This window comes from Podarcis liolepis (assembly GCF_965112155.1).
Source record: "Podarcis liolepis genome assembly, chromosome: 11".
In the NCBI taxonomy this organism is placed as follows: domain Eukaryota; kingdom Metazoa; phylum Chordata; class Lepidosauria; order Squamata; family Lacertidae; genus Podarcis; species Podarcis liolepis.
In genome coordinates, this window is record NC_139565.1 from 14,980,645 (window position 1) to 14,998,425 (window position 17,781).

Below are 17,781 nucleotides of genomic sequence, written 5' to 3' on the forward strand. Positions count from 1 at the left end.
TTCAGGGGAACCATGACCACCTCTGGGCCACGTAAAAGTGGGTCTTGGCTCAAAGGAGTTGCGTAGGCACTGCAAAACCTCTTGAACAGCTTCCCAAATGGTCAACCATCAGCTAGTACTTTGACACCATTGACCATAACATCCTTCTGGACCATCTAAAGGGGCTGGGAGCTGGGGGCACTGTTGTACGGTGGTTCCGCTCCTTTCTCCTGGGCCGTGTCCAGAAAAAGGTGTTGGGGGATGAGTGTTCAGACTCCTGGGCTCTCACTTGTGGGGTGCCTCAGGGTTCCGTCCTCTCCCCTATGCTTTTTAATATCTATATGAAGCCGCTGGGAGAGATCATCAGGGGGTTTGGGCTGGGTGTTCATCAGTATGCAGATGACACCCAGCTCTACCTTTCTTTCAAATCAGAACCAGTGAAGGCGGTGAAGGTCCTGTGTGAGTGCCTGGAGGCGGTTGGAGGATGGATGGCGGCTAACAGATTGAGGTTGAATCCTGACAAGACAGAAGTACTGTTTTTGGGGGACAGGGGGCGGGCAGGTGTGGGAGATTCCTTGGTCCTGAAAGGAGTAACTGTGCCCCTAAAGGACCAGGTGCGCAGCCTGGGAGTCACAGCTGTCCATGGAGGCGCAAGTCAATACTGTGTCCAGGGCGGCTGTCTACCAGCTCCATCTGATGCACAGGCTAAGACCGTATCTGCCCGCGGACTGTCTCGCCAGAGTGGTGCATGCTCTAGTTATCTCCTGCTTGGACTACTGCAATGCGCTCTACGTGGGGCTACCTTTGAAGGTGACCCGGAAACTGCAATTAATCTAGAATGCTGCAGCTAGACTGGTGACTGGGACCGGCTGCCAGGACCACATAACACCGGTCCTGAGAGATCTGCATTGGCTCCCAGTACGTTTCCCAGCACAATTCAAAGTGTTGGTGCTGACCTTTAAAGCCCTAAACGGCCTCGGTCCAGTATACCTGAAGGAGCGTCTCCACCCCCATCGTTCAGCCTGGACACTGAGATCCAGCGCCGAGGGCCTTCTGGCGGTTCCCTCATTGCGAGAAGTGAGGTTACAGGAAACCAGACAGGGGGCCTTCTCGATAGTGGCACCCACCCTGTGGAACACCCTCCCTTCAGATGTGAAGGAAATAAGCAGCTATCCTATCTTTAAAAGACATCTGATGGCAGCCCTGTTCAGGGAAGTTTTTAATATTTAATGCTGTACTGTTTTTAACACTTGATTGGGAGCTGCCCAGAGTGACTGGGGAAACTCAGCCAGATGGGCAGGGTATAAATAATAAATTATTATTATTATTAGTAGTAGTAGTAGTTGTTGGGAAGCACTGGGCAAAAAGGCTGAGGAAGTCAACCCACGCTATATATTCTATATAGGGTTGAGGAAAAGAGAGTGTATGATGCTGGGATCCTTCAAAATCAAGCATGGAGAACCTGTGGCACTCTGGGATGTTGCTGGACTAGAACTCCCACCATTCTTGGCCACTGGTCAGGATGACTGGGACTGCCACATCTGGAGAGCCACAGGTTCCCCATTCATGGGGACAGAATCCTCTATCACTTTCCCAGCAAATAGTTCTTGATGCTCAAAGACACAAGCGACAAAAATAAGAGTCTATGGGGCTTCAATTACGCTGTTAAGTAGAGCTAGAGATTAAGGAGCTAAAAACAAAAAGGGCACCAAGTGCCTGCAAAGGAACGAAGAGGGCTTAAAAATAATTTATAAGTTGTGTGTCCTTGTTTCTCAATTTGATGCTTTCACATGGTTTTGTATGTTCTGTGATATTTTGTGCCGTTATTCTTATTGATGATAGTTTACACTTATCAGTTACAATAAAGAGTTACTAAACAGTTCAATTATTATTTGCTCATAGTTGATTTTACTGTTTACTATTATATTCTAATGGATTACTGAATATTGCTTTATTTGATATAAGTTGTTTATTTTAAAGTTACTGTGACTTTTTTTTGCATTGGATCAGATTGTTATTATGTGTTTGACCGTGGCTGTTTATTTTGTGTTTCTTCAGCTTGCAAATTGCCTTGTGTATACAAATTAAAAGTGAAATGAAATGAAATTTAAGCCTGTGGCCCTCTGAGATGTTGCTGGACTAGAACTCCCACCATTCCTGGCCACTGGACTGAAATTTAAATCTTATTTACCCTTTCTTGGAAGTAAGCTTCCATGAACACAGATGGACCAGCTCGTTTAATCAAATATTCCCAAACTCACCTTTTGAATTAAAGGCAGCTACTTACTACTAGGTGTAAATATGCAGAGGAAGCAGTTATGAATTCGTTTCAGAATTCATTCCCTGAATATAAATATGGAAGAGCACCACCTGCTGTAGAAATTGAGAAGATTTTAGAACAAGATTTTCTCAACCATCTGTTCACACAAATACTAAAAATTAAATTGAAATGTCATTTGGAGCGGGTACAGTGTTAGGGAGGGTTCTTTGTAAGCCCCTTCAGTGATTGGCTGGCTGCACAGTTCCCCTGCATAGAGAACCTTAGCTGACTTGTTCTCACAGCCAATCACAAGAGAGCAAGCCTCTCCTGCCAGTTTTGTCACCTCTGCCTCTCACCTGATGTCAAATATGATGTCACCTATGGGGACACAGGCTGGACCTGATTAGGCCCGTGGGCTGAAGGTTCCCCAGGAAAGAAATCTCAATATGCAAGGAAAGAAGTCACACTGCAGTTAATAATGACCAAAAAACCTTTATTCTCCCCAATTCATGATTTTTGCTTCGGTGTGTCGCTAAAAGGCACGTTGTCCAGCAGCAGTTCTTTTCTTGGTACAAGCACTAGAAGAGAGAAAAGGGTTACTTGTAAGAGTTCATATGATCTTTACAAAGGGAGATAAGCCGTTTGTCAAACTATAGCAACTTTCTTTTTCTTAAAGGCATCTGCAGAGTCGATATATACCTATATCTTGTGTGTTAGAAGCATCCATATGTTTGTGCCACAGCAATAAGTATAATTAGTAAGGACTTGACCAACCTGTTGCTCTGGTAGCGTGCCAATTAACTGTGCCCAAAGAAAAACAAATTTTAGCATTACTGAACAAGTGCCTTGCATTTAAATCAGGCATAGGCAAACTCCGGCCCTCCAGATGTTTTGGGACTACAACTCCCATCATCCCTAGCTAACAAGACCAGCGGTCAGGGATGATAGGAATTGTAGTCCCAAACATCTGGAGGGCCGGAATTTGCCTATGCCTGATTTAAATCAAGTGCTCGATTGTATAGGGAGGTTTGCTGCCAACGTATCTGCAGTTTTATTAAAGGTGGGAGGGTAGGAGGAGGGCAAGAGAAAAAGGCAGCCAGTTTATTTTCCTTGACTGCGTTGTCCTTTATCTGCCCTTGTCTCTGCTGTAGTTCTGACCATCTGGCACCTTAAGCACCCGCTCGAGAGCTGGTCTCTAGGCTATTTAACCTAATCTGACAAAGGCTGCTACCCTAATATACACCTCCTTTGTACCAGCATTTAGTCTAAGGGTAGCATGCACAAATCAAAAGGCCGAGATATCCCTGTTAGGACCAAGGGAATAGGGAAGGGGATACAGTTCAGTAGCAAAGTCCATCATTGGCACACACAAGATCCCAGCTTCATTTTTTGGAATCACCAGCAAAAGGAAAGGGTCTGTTATCATCACCATCAAACCTTTTATTGGCATCCCATACAAACATCCAAAACAAATCAATACAGAATTACCACTTCCCCAGTGACACAAAACATTTGCTAAAAGAAAGGAGTCAGAACAACCTATCGTCACATCTCTAGGTCTCCAGGGAGACCTAGACGTCTGCGGTGTATTTCGACGACAAACAACCAAATAGAGAAATTTAGCCACTAACTTGGTGAGCTCCTGATCATTCCCCAGTAATAGAAAATGTATGACCTCCAACTCTGGTTTCCATTTTGGGGATACAGAGTTGATCTAGAAATTGTTGGCGGAGAACAGCATATAGTTTACAAATAAGAACCATATGTGTAAGGGTTTCCACCCGCTGGTCTTCACATGGGCAAGTTCTTTCTCCTTCCACCCTGCCTGAGAACCTTCCCCAAAGGAGGTTTGATGGATTTGAGTCAAAAGTGGGCACACTTGCAAACTGGAGAAACTGTTCTGGATGCCCACACACCCTGCAACCAAGCACACATCGTAATCTATTACGTTAACTGCAAGATACTGCTTCTTTCAAAACTAATTTCAACGTAGGGAGGGGATCTGAGTGCCAGGAAAGGCCTATGTGGGTGCACGTGGACCTGTATGGGCCATACTGATAGCTCCTGGAGTAAAAAAAGGTAAAGGTAAAGGACCCCTGGACAGTTAAGTCTAGGCAAAGGTGACTACAGGGTTGCGGCGCTCATCTCGCTTTCAGGCTGAGGGAGCCGGTGTTTGTCCACAGACAGCAATCCGGGTCATGTGTCCAGCATGACTAAACCACTTCTGGCGCAACGGAGCACTGTGATGGAAACCAGAGCACGCAGACACATGGTTTACCTTCCTGCTGCAGTGGTACCTATTTATCTACTTGTGTTGGTATGCTTCCAAACTTCTAGGTTGGCAGGAGCTGGGACAGAGCAATGGGAGCTTACCCCATCGCAGGGATTCGAACCCTCAACCTTCTGATCGACGAGCCCAAAAGGCTCCATGTTTTAGACCACAGCGCCACCCGCATCCTAATAGTTCCTGGAGCAGACACTATGAGACTAGGTGGACCTGACCCTGCAGAAGACAGTTTATGAAGTTTTATGTTCCACATGGGCCGGTCGCGATGGATTCCCGCTTTTGTAGGAACGCAAGAGCCCTTCTGAAGTCCAGCTTACATGGAGGAGAGAATATGTTCAGGAAGGAAACTGCATGCAGCGAAATGGTGAAACAGATTGATTTCAGGATACTTAATCATTTCAGCATGGGGGGGGGGGTATCATAATCCAGCACCACCACTGTGTTTTCGGTCCCCCAAACAGGACCATCAGCAAGAACACTTTTAAAATTATAGATGTCATGATGTGAGAAGGAAGATTTGCTATGGTTGTGGGCCTAGAGGTGCAGTATTGCTTTTTTACGCAATGAACAAATGTATCCCATACGTGGAAATAAGAGGCATAAGGCAGCTGCCTATGCTCTGATATTAAAGGTTCCGGTTCTATATGGAAGACTCTTGGCGTTCATGCAGCGTGGCGTGACTCATTTGTCGAGCTGAGTTGCAACCTCCCTGCATCTTCAGTCCAGGTTTTTGTCTTGCTTTTTAAAGGGATGCGGGGGAAGCCCAAGATGGACAAGAGGAATAATGGGTTGTAGCGAGCCTTATATGGGAGTAGGCAGTTGGGAGGGGTGTAGAAATGAAGCGAACGTTGCCGGTTGCCAAGGAGATGGGAGAGAAGGCAGGGAAGAGGGAGAAATGTCAGAGCAGGCGGGTGGGAAGCAATGAGAGGTTTGGAGAAAGGCGACTTCTTCAAGTGATTCTTGCTTACTCTTGTTATACAGGCTCTTTTCTTCTCCCTTGCTGATCCAAAATACTCTGATCCCATTTTCAGCAAAGGAAATCCTATTCCTGTTTTTGAGAAAAGGCCAGTTTGTGTACTGTTTTTTTTAAGGGCGTTTGTTGATCTGAATCCCACTGTCTCTTCAAGAATCCCAGAACAGTGTTTTATCCTTGCCACTGCCCAGTGAGTTAAGCTGAGGTTGTGATCAGCGGCAGAGGCTTCTAAAACATTTCAGGGAGTTTCAGGACTGAACAGAGTCCTGGACTTTCTCCACATTTATGTCCAATATGCTAAATGGCTGCTGACTGACATATCCATTTAGTTGATATTGTGAAGAACTGGGCAAGTAGGGCCACTTAGAAAGCCACAATCAAAAACCAAGAGACAAAAAGCTCACTAGCAGAGTGAGTACCTCGAGTGCTGATTTATTTCATACATTTATATCCATGACAAAATTCAAGACTGGGTGTGCAGGGGTCCTGAGCAGTCTCCCATCCCCAACACAGACCAGCCCTAGTTCACTGAGCTTCTGTGAGGCTGCCATGCTGCCACAATTGCACAGCATACATGTCCCTACACATGTGTGCAAGCTATTTCTCAGTGGTCAGGGAATAAACCCTTTTGAAACATAAATGGCTTAGGGGTGAGGAATTTAGCTTAAAAGTGCCTGGTGGGAAACTCTTCTCCACTATCATTCTGGTTCTAGGAGGATAGGGCTGATGATGGTCGAAGCAGAGAGGGGCTGGAAAGAAATCCCCAAATACAGAAAAGCATGACTAATTTTGAAAAATAAAAAATTCCTTCCAGTAGCACCTTAAAGACCAACTAAGTTAGTTCTTGGTATGAGCTTTCGTGTGCATGCACACGAAAGCTCATACCAAGAACTAACTTAGTTGGTCTTTAAGGTGCTACTGGAAGGAATTTTTTATTTTGACTATGGCAGACCAACACGGCTACCTATCTACTACTGACTAATTTTGAGTTAATCTGGATAGCAGCATGCCCTAGGGCAACACCAACTGATAATGTATACTTTCTCTTTCTCTCTCCCAAACCAGAGCACTGTGGTCTAAACCACTGAGCCTCTTGGGCTTGCCGATCAGAAGGCTGGCGGTTCGAATCCCCGCGACGGGGTGAGCTCCGGTTGCTCTGTCCCTGCTCCTGCCAACCTAGAGGTTTGAAAGCACACCAGTGCAAGTAGATAAATAGGTACCACTGCGGCGGGAAGGTAAATGACGTTTCCTTGTGCCCTGGTTTACGTCATGGTGTCCCGTTGGGCCAGAAGTGGTTTAGTCATGCTGGCCACATGACTCAGAAAGCTGTCTGTGGACAAACGCCGACTCCCTCGGCCTGAAAGCGAGATGAGTGCCGCAACCCTATAGTTGACTTTGACTGGACTTAACCATCCAGGGGTCCTTTCCCTTTTCCCTTTATACTGGTGTGACAGTGAGCTGACTTGCATCTACTCAGTAAGACTTGCAATTACAAAGTGGGAGTTTGAAGCATGATGAGCGGCTCAGTTTTGCTCTCCTGGCCTCTATTGGTTTGAAACGCTATTACCTGCCGGTGCAAAGGTGTTGTTGAAAGTCTGCAGGTGAAGAACTGAAAACCGAATTTGTGTCGATTTGGCTTTAAGTTGATAGGGCTGTTTCCTTGTAAACATGATAATTTCTGTTTTAAAATGCAATGTGTATTTACATATCTCATGTTCCCTGTAAAGCAGAGGCTGGACATCTACAGCAAATACATGCATTCTTCTTTTATATACTAGTTTTTGATATGTCTTTCAAATGAATGCAACATATTGGGTAACATCCTATGATGACAGTTCGAGAAGGACACTGACAAACTGGAACGTGTCCAGAGGAGGGCAACCAAAATGGTCAAAGGCCTGGAAACGATGCCTTATGAGGAACGGCTAAGGGAGCTGGGCATGTTTAGCCTGGAGAAGAGGAGGTTAAGGGGTGATATGATAGCCATGTTCAAATATATAAAAGGATGTCACATAGAGGAGGGAGAAAGGTTGTTTTCTGCTGCTCCAGAGAAGTGGACACGGAGCAATGGATCCAAACTACAAGAAAGAAGATTCCACCTAAACATTAGGAAGAAGTTCCTGACAGTAAGAGCTGTTCGACAGTGGAATTTGCTGCCAAGGAGTGTGGTGGAGTCTCCTTCTTTGGAGGTCTTTAAGCAGAGGCTTGACAACCATGGAGTTGTCCTTGACAATCAGGAGTGCTCTGATGGTGCTTGGCAGGGGGTTGGACTCGATGGCCCTTGTGGTCTCTTTCAACTCTATGATTCTATGATTCTATGATTCTATGATGTCCACTCACTTGTGCAATCGGAACACCAGTTTCTTTTCATCCCCGAGTGGCCTGCACACTCCTCAGATCTGTTCCAGAGGGTCCTCCAATCCTCTAGAGCAGATTTTGGGGTAAAATAGGGCAAGGAGGACAAACCTTGTTGTGTGAGTGAACACCTGCTTGAGCTACCTTGGTTCTGATCCACTGTTAGATTAAGATATTAGTGGGAAAAGTATAACAGCTGTCAATATCAAGGAAAGCAGCAATGCCCTACCCCAGATAACAAAATAGATAAATTGAAAAATACATATATACAGTGGTACCTTGGTTCTCAAATGCCTTGGTACTCAAACAACTTGGAACCCAAACACTGCAAACCCAGAAGTAAGTGTTCCAGTTTCTTTACTTTTGTCGGAAGTCGAATGTGCTCCATTTTGAGTGTCACACGTCTGTTTTGAGTGTTACGCTGAGATCTGTCTGTTTTTGCTATTTATTTTGAGGTCTGTTTTTGTTTTTGCGGCTCATTGTTTTTGTTTTTGTGACTGTGTGGAACCCAGTTCAGCTACTGATTGATTGATTGATTGATTGTGTGATTGCAGTACATTATTTATTGCTTTCATTTTATGGATCAATGGTCTCGTTAGATAATAAAATTCATGTTAAATTGCTGTTTTAGGGTTGTTTTTAAAAGTCTGGAATGGATTAATCCATTTTGCATTACTTTCTATGGGAAAGCACGACTTGGTTTTAGAACGCTTTGGTTTTGGAACGGACTTCCAAAATGGATTAAGTTTGAAAACCAAGATACCAGTGTACAAACTATGTAAAGAAGAGCAATTACAGACAGAACCAAGAAAACCCAAGTGCTCTTCCTGTGGAAGTAGAAGATAATTTCAAAGTTATTTTGGTAGTTCTCCCAAGATCTACTGCTTCTTTTAAACGTTATTCAGAATCTCACTAAATTTCATAACCAACATTGTTTTTCTGAGCATTTAATGGTACCGCTTGCTCATTCCAAACAAACCAGGCACAAATGCTGAAGATAATCTTATAATAGAAGTAAACAACAGTTAATCCTGAAACCTGGTTTCATCATTTGAAAGGTTAGCAAAATTCTGAATGCATTTAGTGCTATGTACCCAGAAGGAAGTAGGAGTGTTTGGTGTTAAAGCAGACATGAAGCATTTACAACTTTCCAACTTAAAAATATTATTTACTTACATACTTGGTTGGAATCCACATGAACACCTTGAAGGACAGATGTTCTGAGTATAAATTCTACATCTGAACCTATTTTCACAAGCTGTTCATAAAAGGGGAGGGGAAAAAGAGAATTGTTTGAACACCTCAGCATTATTTTTGGAAGACATCATCTATGCTTGTTGAGAACAAAGTACCAAATCACTTATAATTCTACAGCACCTTTCATCTCTTAAACTTTCAAAAGAGGACTAACGAAAGGACTATTGTTAGATTTCAAATGTCAATAAAAGGAATACTGATTTTCCAGAATTGGCAACAGACTTCCAGGCAGCTCCACATTTGGGAACAATAAATTGAGCATGTGGCCAGCATGACTAAACCGCTTCTGGCAAACCAGAGCAGCGCACAGAAACGCCGTTTACCTTCCTGCTGGAGCGGTACCTATTTATCTACTTGCACTTTGACGTGCTTTTGAACTGATAGGTTGGCAGGAGCAGGGACCGAGCAACGGGAGCTCACCCCGTCGCGGGGATTCGAACCGCCAACCTTCTGATCAGCAAGTCCTAGGCTCTGTGGTTTAACCCACAGCACCACCAGCGTCCCTTAAGTGGGTCCCTAAAAGGACCTTTATATACTGACTGAAAGAATCGTGCTAGGAAATTCAAGAACAGGTTCTCCTTGCTCTTCTGCTCCCAACCTTAACATTTTAGTGATCACCCCACCCAACCCCCCAACCCCCGATATGGTCTCAACATTATCGGATTAAAAAAAACAAAACCCTGGGATTTTAAGACTAACAAATGCATCCTCAAGGGCTGGTTTTGAGCTGCCTTGGTCACCTCTGGTTAGGAAGCACAAAGATCTATGATGAATTAGTTCAAACACAGCTATTACTGGGTGGGGAGGGGAACTTACAAAAAGGGATCTCTTCCATTGCTCCAGAGTCTGCAAGTGGACTCATGAACATTTGTTCAGTGCAAGGTATCATTTTACCCATCTTGTGTCTGTATGAGAGTACCTGTCCTAGTTTTGAATGCAAATTACTACAGAGGCTGATTTAGGTTTATTTTACCACCCCTCAAAAAAAGAACCTTCAGGAATGCCACTCTTAAGAGCTCTTCTTTACGAATTCCCACAATTGGTGTACATTTATAAATGGAAGCCTTTGTAAAGAAATAATTCAGTGAATGGAAAAACTTTCCTGAAAGGGAACCACAAAGACTTATTCACTCGCCCTCTACAGGTGGCAAAACAGAACACCTAAGGTTAATTTTTCAATATAATTCAGCTCATAATTGAAGTAGTAAGTTATTTAGAAATGTGTTTCGTGACCCAAAGGAGAGTTTGTAAGCAATTTAGCTTTGTTTTTTGGTTCAGTTGTCCCTTGCTCCCGTAGCAAGGAGCAAGACACACAGGCTTCAACAGTGGCGGGAGGGGGGGAAAAAGGAAGAGTTCCAACATACTAGTGTATCCCCTAGTGGTGGCAAAAATAAAGTTTTATGAAGTCGCTGAGAATTATCTGCTAGAAATCCCCCAAATTATAATTTGTGCATTAAAGAGCTTGGAAATGGAGAGGTGGTACCTGTGACAGTTAAGGATTTCTATTAAAGTACCTCAGCTATTTTTTCAGAAGAAGTCTCATCTTTATTATTTTTGAATTCTTCATTTATCTTAAGTCTTGCAGCTGGATAAAGGGGGAAAAAGAGAAACGTTAATTTCTCTACATTTTGTCATTTACGGATTCTACTTTTATATGCTAACAATATACAAACCTGTAACATACCATTGCAGTCGCAGACTTGATTCCACAAAAACCTCATGCAAAAATCTGTGTCATGGAACTGACATCGGAGCTAGAGGCGGAGGGAAGGCTCCCAAGTGATGCTGGAGAAGGACCCAGCAGGGAGAGCGGCAGCTCATCTGCTGGGGAAGGAAATCAGCATAACACCAGGGATAAAGGGGGGCAGATGGGGGAATCGGCGAGAGGGCTCCAGGACTCTTCGCCGGACACCAGTGGGGAGAGCACGGGTCCTCCGCTACCCACACCCTCCCTGCGCAGAAGACTTCCGCACAGGGAGAGTAGGAGGAGACTTGGCGTCAAACAGCTTTTATGCTGGAAAAGGTTTAAGAAACGCCCACTGACGGATTCTGCTAGTGACTGAGGCAGCCACGAAGTGAAGGGCTGTCCAGACAGAAAAGGTTTAACAAGGCAACATAACCAGGAGAGGCGGCAACTTACGCACGAGCAACCCCATACCCATTACAATCTGTAATTCTGTTACCAGAGTCATATTTGCATGCAGTAGGACTGGGGTAAAAATCTAGTTCATTTCCCCAACAGACTAATGCTAATACAGGATACCATGATGTGTTTCGAGAAACTCAAATGCTGCTCTTCAGTGTACAGGTTTAAATCTAGCTACAAATTCCACTACATGACGCAATTCACACAACCAACCAAATTTAATCAGTCTTTGTAGAATCCACCGGTTTAAGAAGACTATGCTATTTTGGTTCTATCTCGCATCATTTTAAATGTGTAATAAAATTGCTTGTGATAAGAACTGTGTATTAATTGTCAGTCAGACATCATCATGCAAATATAGAGCAGTATGCTAATACAGGTGAAACTCGGAAAATTAGAATATTGTGGAAAAGTTCATTTATTTCAGTAATTCAACTTAAAAGGTGAAACTAATATATGAGATAGACTCATGACATGCAAAGCAAGATATGTCAAGCCTTTATTTGTTATAATTGTGATGTTTATGGCGTACAGCTGATGAAAACCCCAAATTAACAATCTCAGAAAATTAGAGTATTAAATGAAATCAGCAAAACAAGGACTGCAAATAGAGCAATATTGGACCTCTGAGAAGTAGAAGCATGCACATGTACTCAGTACTTGGTTTGGGCCCCTTTTGCATCAATTACTGCCTCAATGCGGCATGGCATGGATGCTATCAGCCTATGGGACTGCTGAGGTGTTATCAACACAGACTGTGGAAACTTCACATTGGACTTCAAGCATCTGGCATTGTGTGCCTCCCCATTCTTCCTCCAGACTCTGGGTCCTTGGTTTCCAAGTGAGATGCAAAAGCTGCTCTCATCAGAAAAGAGATTTGGGGTTTTCATCAGTTTCATCTGTATACCACTATCTCTTATGGTATTGTTGTCAGCTGAAAAAAAAAGAATGTTTTGCAACAGTACTGCAAGATGCTTTTGGTAGGCAAGGCTTCAGAAGAAAACAGTCCTGCATATATGTTAAGAGTCAGTCACACTGCTTCATTACATGCCGGTACATGCTATATTAAAATCATGCTATAGTAATAACGTGACCATCAGTTATTCCAGTTCAGTGTTTTCTTCATTAACTGGAAGGGGCTCCCTAGGGTTTCAGAAGGGACATTTCCAGTCCTACCAGGATATGTTGGGGATTGAACTTGGACCCTTCTGCATGCAAAGCAGTTGGTCTACCCCTGAGCCAAGTATAAGAAAGTTTGTGTCTCACATGTCCCTAGTTCCTCAGCCAGGTAAATAGTTTGGTGTATGTATAGCTGGCCTAAATTATTCCATTAATACTGTAGCAACTTATATTCCATGATTTTGAATTATGGTGTTGGAGGAGACTCCCGTGGACTGCAAGAAGATCAAACCTCTCCATTCTGAAGGAAATCAGCCCTGAGTGCTCACTGGAAGGACAGATTCTGAAGCTTAGGCTCCAATATTTTGGCCACCTCATGAGAAGAGAAGACTCCCTGGAAAAGACCCTGATGTTGGGAAAGATTGAGGGCACAAGGAGAAGGGGACGACAGAGGACTAGATGGTTGGACAGTGTTCTCAAAGCTACCAGAATGACTCTGACCAAACTGTGGGAGGCAGTGGAAGACAGGAGTGCCTGGCGTGCTCTGGTCCATGGGGTCACGAAGAGTCGGACACGACTAAACAACAACTTATATTCCCATGTATTTAAATGTATTTAATTCAAATAAGCTTCCCTCCTGTTATTCACACCATGTATCAGCTACGTACTGTGTCCAGTTCTGGGCACCACAATTCAAGAAGGACACTGACAAACTGGAACGTGTCCAGAGGAGGGCAACCAAAATGGTCAAAGGCCTGGAAACGATGCCTTATGAGGAACGGTTAAGGGAGCTGGGCATGTTTAGCCTGGAGAAGAGGAGGTTAAGGGGTGATATGATAGCCATGTTCAAATATATAAAAGGATGTCACATAGAGGAAGGAGAAAGGTTGTTTTCTGCTGCTGCTCCAGAGAAGCGGACACGGAGCAATGGATCCAAACTACAAGAAAGAAGATTCCACCTAAACATTAGGAAGAACTTCCTGACAGTAAGAGCTGTTCGACAGTGGAATTTGCTGCCAAGGAGTGTCGCGGAGTCTCCTTCTTTGGAGGTCTTTAAGCAGAGGCATGACAACCATATGTCAGGAGTGCTCTGATGGTGTTTCCTGCTTGGCAGGGGGTTGGACTCGATGGCCCTTGTGGTCTCTTCCAACTCTATGATTCTATGATTCTATGATTCTACGTGGAAGTCCAAAGGGAAGGAATACTGCGGCTAACCTCAACCTGCATCAGACAGTTTGTCACAGAAGAAATGGCCTTAACACCAGTCTTGTAATTCTACTTGCCAATGGCGGTAATAAATTGCATGTTGACAAGTGGGTTGTTGAGGAGAGTGACACAGCACTCAGTCCCTCCCCTGAATCTAGCATGGAACCAGGCAGAGGGCCTTCTCGGTAGTGGCGCCCGCCCTGTGGAACACTCTCCCATCAGATGTCAAGGAAATAAGCAACTATCTGACTTGAAGGCAGCCCTGTTTAGGGAAGTTTTTAATGTTTGATGTATTTATTGTGTTTTTAATATTCTATTGGGAGCTGCCCAGAGTGGCTGGGGAAACCCGGCCAGATGGGCGGGGTATATATAATAAATTATTATTATTATTATTATTATTATTATTTAGAAATCGAAAAAGGTGCCCGAGAATGGAAGCCCCCTCCTCCAGCCTCTAACAAACTATTATAAATTTTGACAGGCCAATGACTTTTGCAGGGTTAGTTACAAATCTATTAGTCTGGCAAACACCCCAAGAAAGCAAACTTCTAGAGAGTAGTCATGTAGTAAACCCTGCAAAAGCATATACCACAATGATGTTAATAAGGTGCCCAAAGACAGCTCTTAGTGCCAAGATAACAAAGATTTTATTTACCTTCTAGGGCTCTAGTATCATTTTTGAAAACGTGTTGTCTCGTTCTGTGCAAAGTTTTGAAAAGCTTCAAGACCTGAAAATGCAACAGAATATTGTGGGTTTTTTGTTTGTTTTTGCATTGTCATAAGCAGGAGACTATTCACTTTACATTGCTAAATAAGCACCATAAACCTTTGTCAAGTATGGAGACAGGTAGATGTCTGTGTGTGTGTGTGTGTGTGTGTGTGTGTTTGCAGGAGTAAGGCAGCTAAAGAAGAAAAATAACAACTTCCACTTTTTTCAAACATGCAAGATCAGTGATGGTGCTGTTTCTTGCCACTCTTCCTCATAGTAACAACATGGACACCTAACAGTGCAGTACAATATGCACTACTTGGTTGATAAACGCCCACAGGCAGTACGATGGTGAGTACTTCTCCACTTCTGCACAGTAAAAATGCATTTCCATCTAAGAGGCCATCAGCAGAAAGTATGTTTCCGAGCACAATTCAAAGTGCTTGGTGCTGACCTTTAAAGCCCTAAACGGCCTCGGTCCTGTATACCTGAAGGAGTGTCTCCACCCCCATCATTCAGCCCAGACACTGAGGTCTAGCTCCAAGGGCCTTCTGGCAGTTCCCTCGCTGCGAGAAGTGAGGTTACAGGGAACCAGGCAGAGGGCCTTCTTGGTAGTGGCACCTGCCCCGTGGAACATCCTCCCATCAGATGTCAAGGAAATAAACAACTATTTGACTTTTAAAAGACAACTGAAGGCGGCCCTGTTTAGGGAAGTTTTTAATGTCTGATGCTGTATTTTTTTTAATGTTCAGTTGGAAGCCGCCCAGAGTGGCTGGGGAAACCCAGCCAGATGGGCGGGGTATAAATAATAAATTATTATTAGTAGTATTATAAAAAAACCAAAACAAAAAACCCCACACATGAAGAGCCCTTTTGGATCAGATCAAGGGTCTAACCAGGGCCTAGCAGTCTGTTCTGATGGCAGCGAACCAGACACCTGCAGGAAGCCCGCAAGCAAAAAGCTGAGCGCAGCATCGCTCTTCCCATCCACGATTCTCAAGGGTAGGGTTGCCACCTTTATTTTGGCAAAATACAGGACAGGGCGGGGCGGGGTGGTTGGGGGAGATTTCCAACCCCCCCCCCCCCCAAATCTGGTGCTGAAGTAACTTCAAAGCAATCCATTACAATCTATTGCTGCCTAACCGTCCAGAACTTGTCACACATGCACGTGCATGCACACACATATCTACGGAATTGTAAATCTGTCTGGGCTTGGCTACTCAGAGCTTAAATACATGACCTTTCACACACCCTTTCAAACACATGTGTTTGGGGGAGATCCCTAACTTGGCAGAGAGAGAGAAGAGAGAGAGAGAAGATCTGAAATACAGGACAACCTGTATCAATACAGGATGTAACATTTTACATTGAAATACGGGACAATCCTGTATTATACAGGACATGTAACAACCCTAGTTACTTGGTTGACACATGCTCACAGATGGCAGGATGGTGTGTACGTCTCCACTTTTTGCACATTAAAATTGCTTTCCCAAAGGGCAGCAAAAACACACACACACCCCGCCTGCGATTCCCAACAACTAACATCCCTGGCCATGGGTTGGGGTGCCCTCCCCCAATCAAGCAAATAAAATACAAATTCTTAACTAACGGTAGAAATTGTGGGAAGATTTTGACAGATTTTTCTGAGCACTTGGGGTCAAAAGAAAGTAATTAATTTTTTTATACTTTTCAAGTTTATACATTTCACTAATTTTCAAGTTTATACATTTCACTAATTTTACAATCATTTTGACATTTCAAAGCTTGACTCCCTTCTCCCTCTTTCTGCAGTTCCAAGCTGCAGGTTATTACAATAATAAAAAAAGAAAGTAATTTAAAACCACCGATCGTTGAGACATTTCATTCCTAATCTGCAGGACAGAGGCAGATAGAGGTGGGGGTCCCCAACATAAATCCTGGCTACACCCATGTCCATTGCTAGGGATGCCAACTTGAATAAAAAAAAAATTGGGGGGGGGGAGGTAAGCCCCGCCCCACATAATCAATCACATGGCACAACCTTTGGGAATTCCCATCAACTATTTTTTTGGGGGGGAGAGCCCCCTCAAATATATATATATATATATATATATATATATATATATATATATATATATATTTGCTTTCGTAGATTTTCACGGGTACAGGAATGCAGGTTTTGGTGTCTTCGGGTGTCTTCCCGTGTAAGAGTTGGGGTGTCTAGGCGACGTTTCGACGAGGTCTCACTCGTCATCTTCAGGCTGGTGCTTTCGGCTTCTTGTTACTGGAACAGAGCAGGATCTCAGTGTTTGAGTTCCTATAAATACTGTTGAGGGGGTGTGGTGTATAGAACGTTGGAGGCTATACACCACACCCCCTCAACAGTATTTATAGGAACTCAAACACTGAGATCCTGCTCTGTTCCAGTAACAAGAAGCCGAAAGCACCAGCCTGAAGATGACGAGTGAGACCTCGTCGAAACGTCGCCTAGACACCCCAACTCTTACACGGGAAGACACCCGAAGACACCAAAACCTGCATATATATATATATATATATATATATATATATATATATGCTTTCGTAGATTTTCACGGGTACAGGAATGCAGGTTTTGGTGTCCTCGGGTGTCTTCCCGTGTAAAAGTTGGGGTGTCTAGGCGACGTTTCGACGAGGTCTCACTCGTCATCCACACCTAATGACCCACCTAAGTGGTACTCAGAATATCACCCAAGAAATCACTCAAGATATCCCTCAAGTAATTAAGGAACAAAAGAAGAAAAGGCACACTAGCCTGGGAACTTCCTCTCTGCCCAGAACATTGGAGGCTATACACCACACCCCCTCAACAGTATTTATAGGAACTCAAACACTGAGATCCTGCTCTGTTCCAGTAACAAGAAGCCGAAAGCACCAGCCTGAAGATGACGAGTGAGACCTCGTCGAAACGTCGCCTAGACACCCCAACTTTTACACGGGAAGACACCCGAGGACACCAAAACCTGCATATATGTATATATATATATATGTATATATATATATATATATATTTGGGGATAGCCCCCTCAAATATATATATATGGCTATATGGGGGGTGGAGAGACCTCTGCCCCCCAGCTCCCAATGGGACTCCCACTCCCAAGCCCAGCTCTGCAAGGCTCTCAAACCAGCTCCCCCCCTCACTCTAAGCAATGCAATTGGGTGAGTGGGGTACCAAGTTGGGGAGGGGTCATGTGACAGGTCACGTGATCGCAGAGGGGGCATATTTACCTCCCGGCTTCTCATCGCAAGAGCAGCAGCAGCAGCAGCAGCAAACAGGCGCAGCAGCCAACGCTTTAAAGGCAGAGGCGAAGCCACGCCCACTCACGCACGCTGCGGCTTCCCCGCCAGCCAATAGGAAGCGCCTCCTCTTGAGGACGGCCCCTACCCTCCGATCCGCTTTCAAGCGGCTGCGCGCGGCGCAGGAGCCATAGATATAGACTGACCGACGCTGCCTCGAATTGTGGGA

The 17,781-nt window shown here is 44.2% G+C and overlaps 1 protein-coding gene and 1 long non-coding RNA gene across 5 annotated transcripts in view; both read right to left on the reverse strand.

The window, feature by feature from the left end:
* Window positions 1-17,781, reverse strand: part of LOC310688353 — a 33,279-nt gene that overhangs the window by 13,608 nt on the left and 1,890 nt on the right. The window lies entirely within an intron of this gene.
* Window positions 2,686-17,687, reverse strand: LYRM7 (LYR motif containing 7). Of its 4 annotated transcripts, none has more exons than XR_014516836.1 (6): window positions 17,544-17,687; window positions 14,238-14,310; window positions 10,626-10,696; window positions 9,031-9,112; window positions 2,939-3,040; window positions 2,712-2,817 (listed from the first exon to the last, which is right to left on the reverse strand). XR_014516836.1 is itself a non-coding variant. In XM_083464704.1 (6 exons), the coding sequence occupies exons 1-5, from the start codon at window positions 17,556-17,558 to the stop codon at window positions 2,939-2,941; spliced, it is 339 nt and encodes a 112-aa protein (XP_083320830.1). In that variant the 5' UTR covers window positions 17,559-17,687; the 3' UTR covers window positions 2,712-2,817. The 4 variants fall into 4 exon arrangements, 3 of the variants coding, with proteins under 3 accessions (XP_083320829.1, XP_083320830.1, XP_083320831.1); XM_083464704.1 differs by having other exon boundaries at window positions 9,035-9,112; XM_083464703.1 differs by lacking the exon at window positions 2,939-3,040 and having other exon boundaries at window positions 2,686-2,817; window positions 9,035-9,112.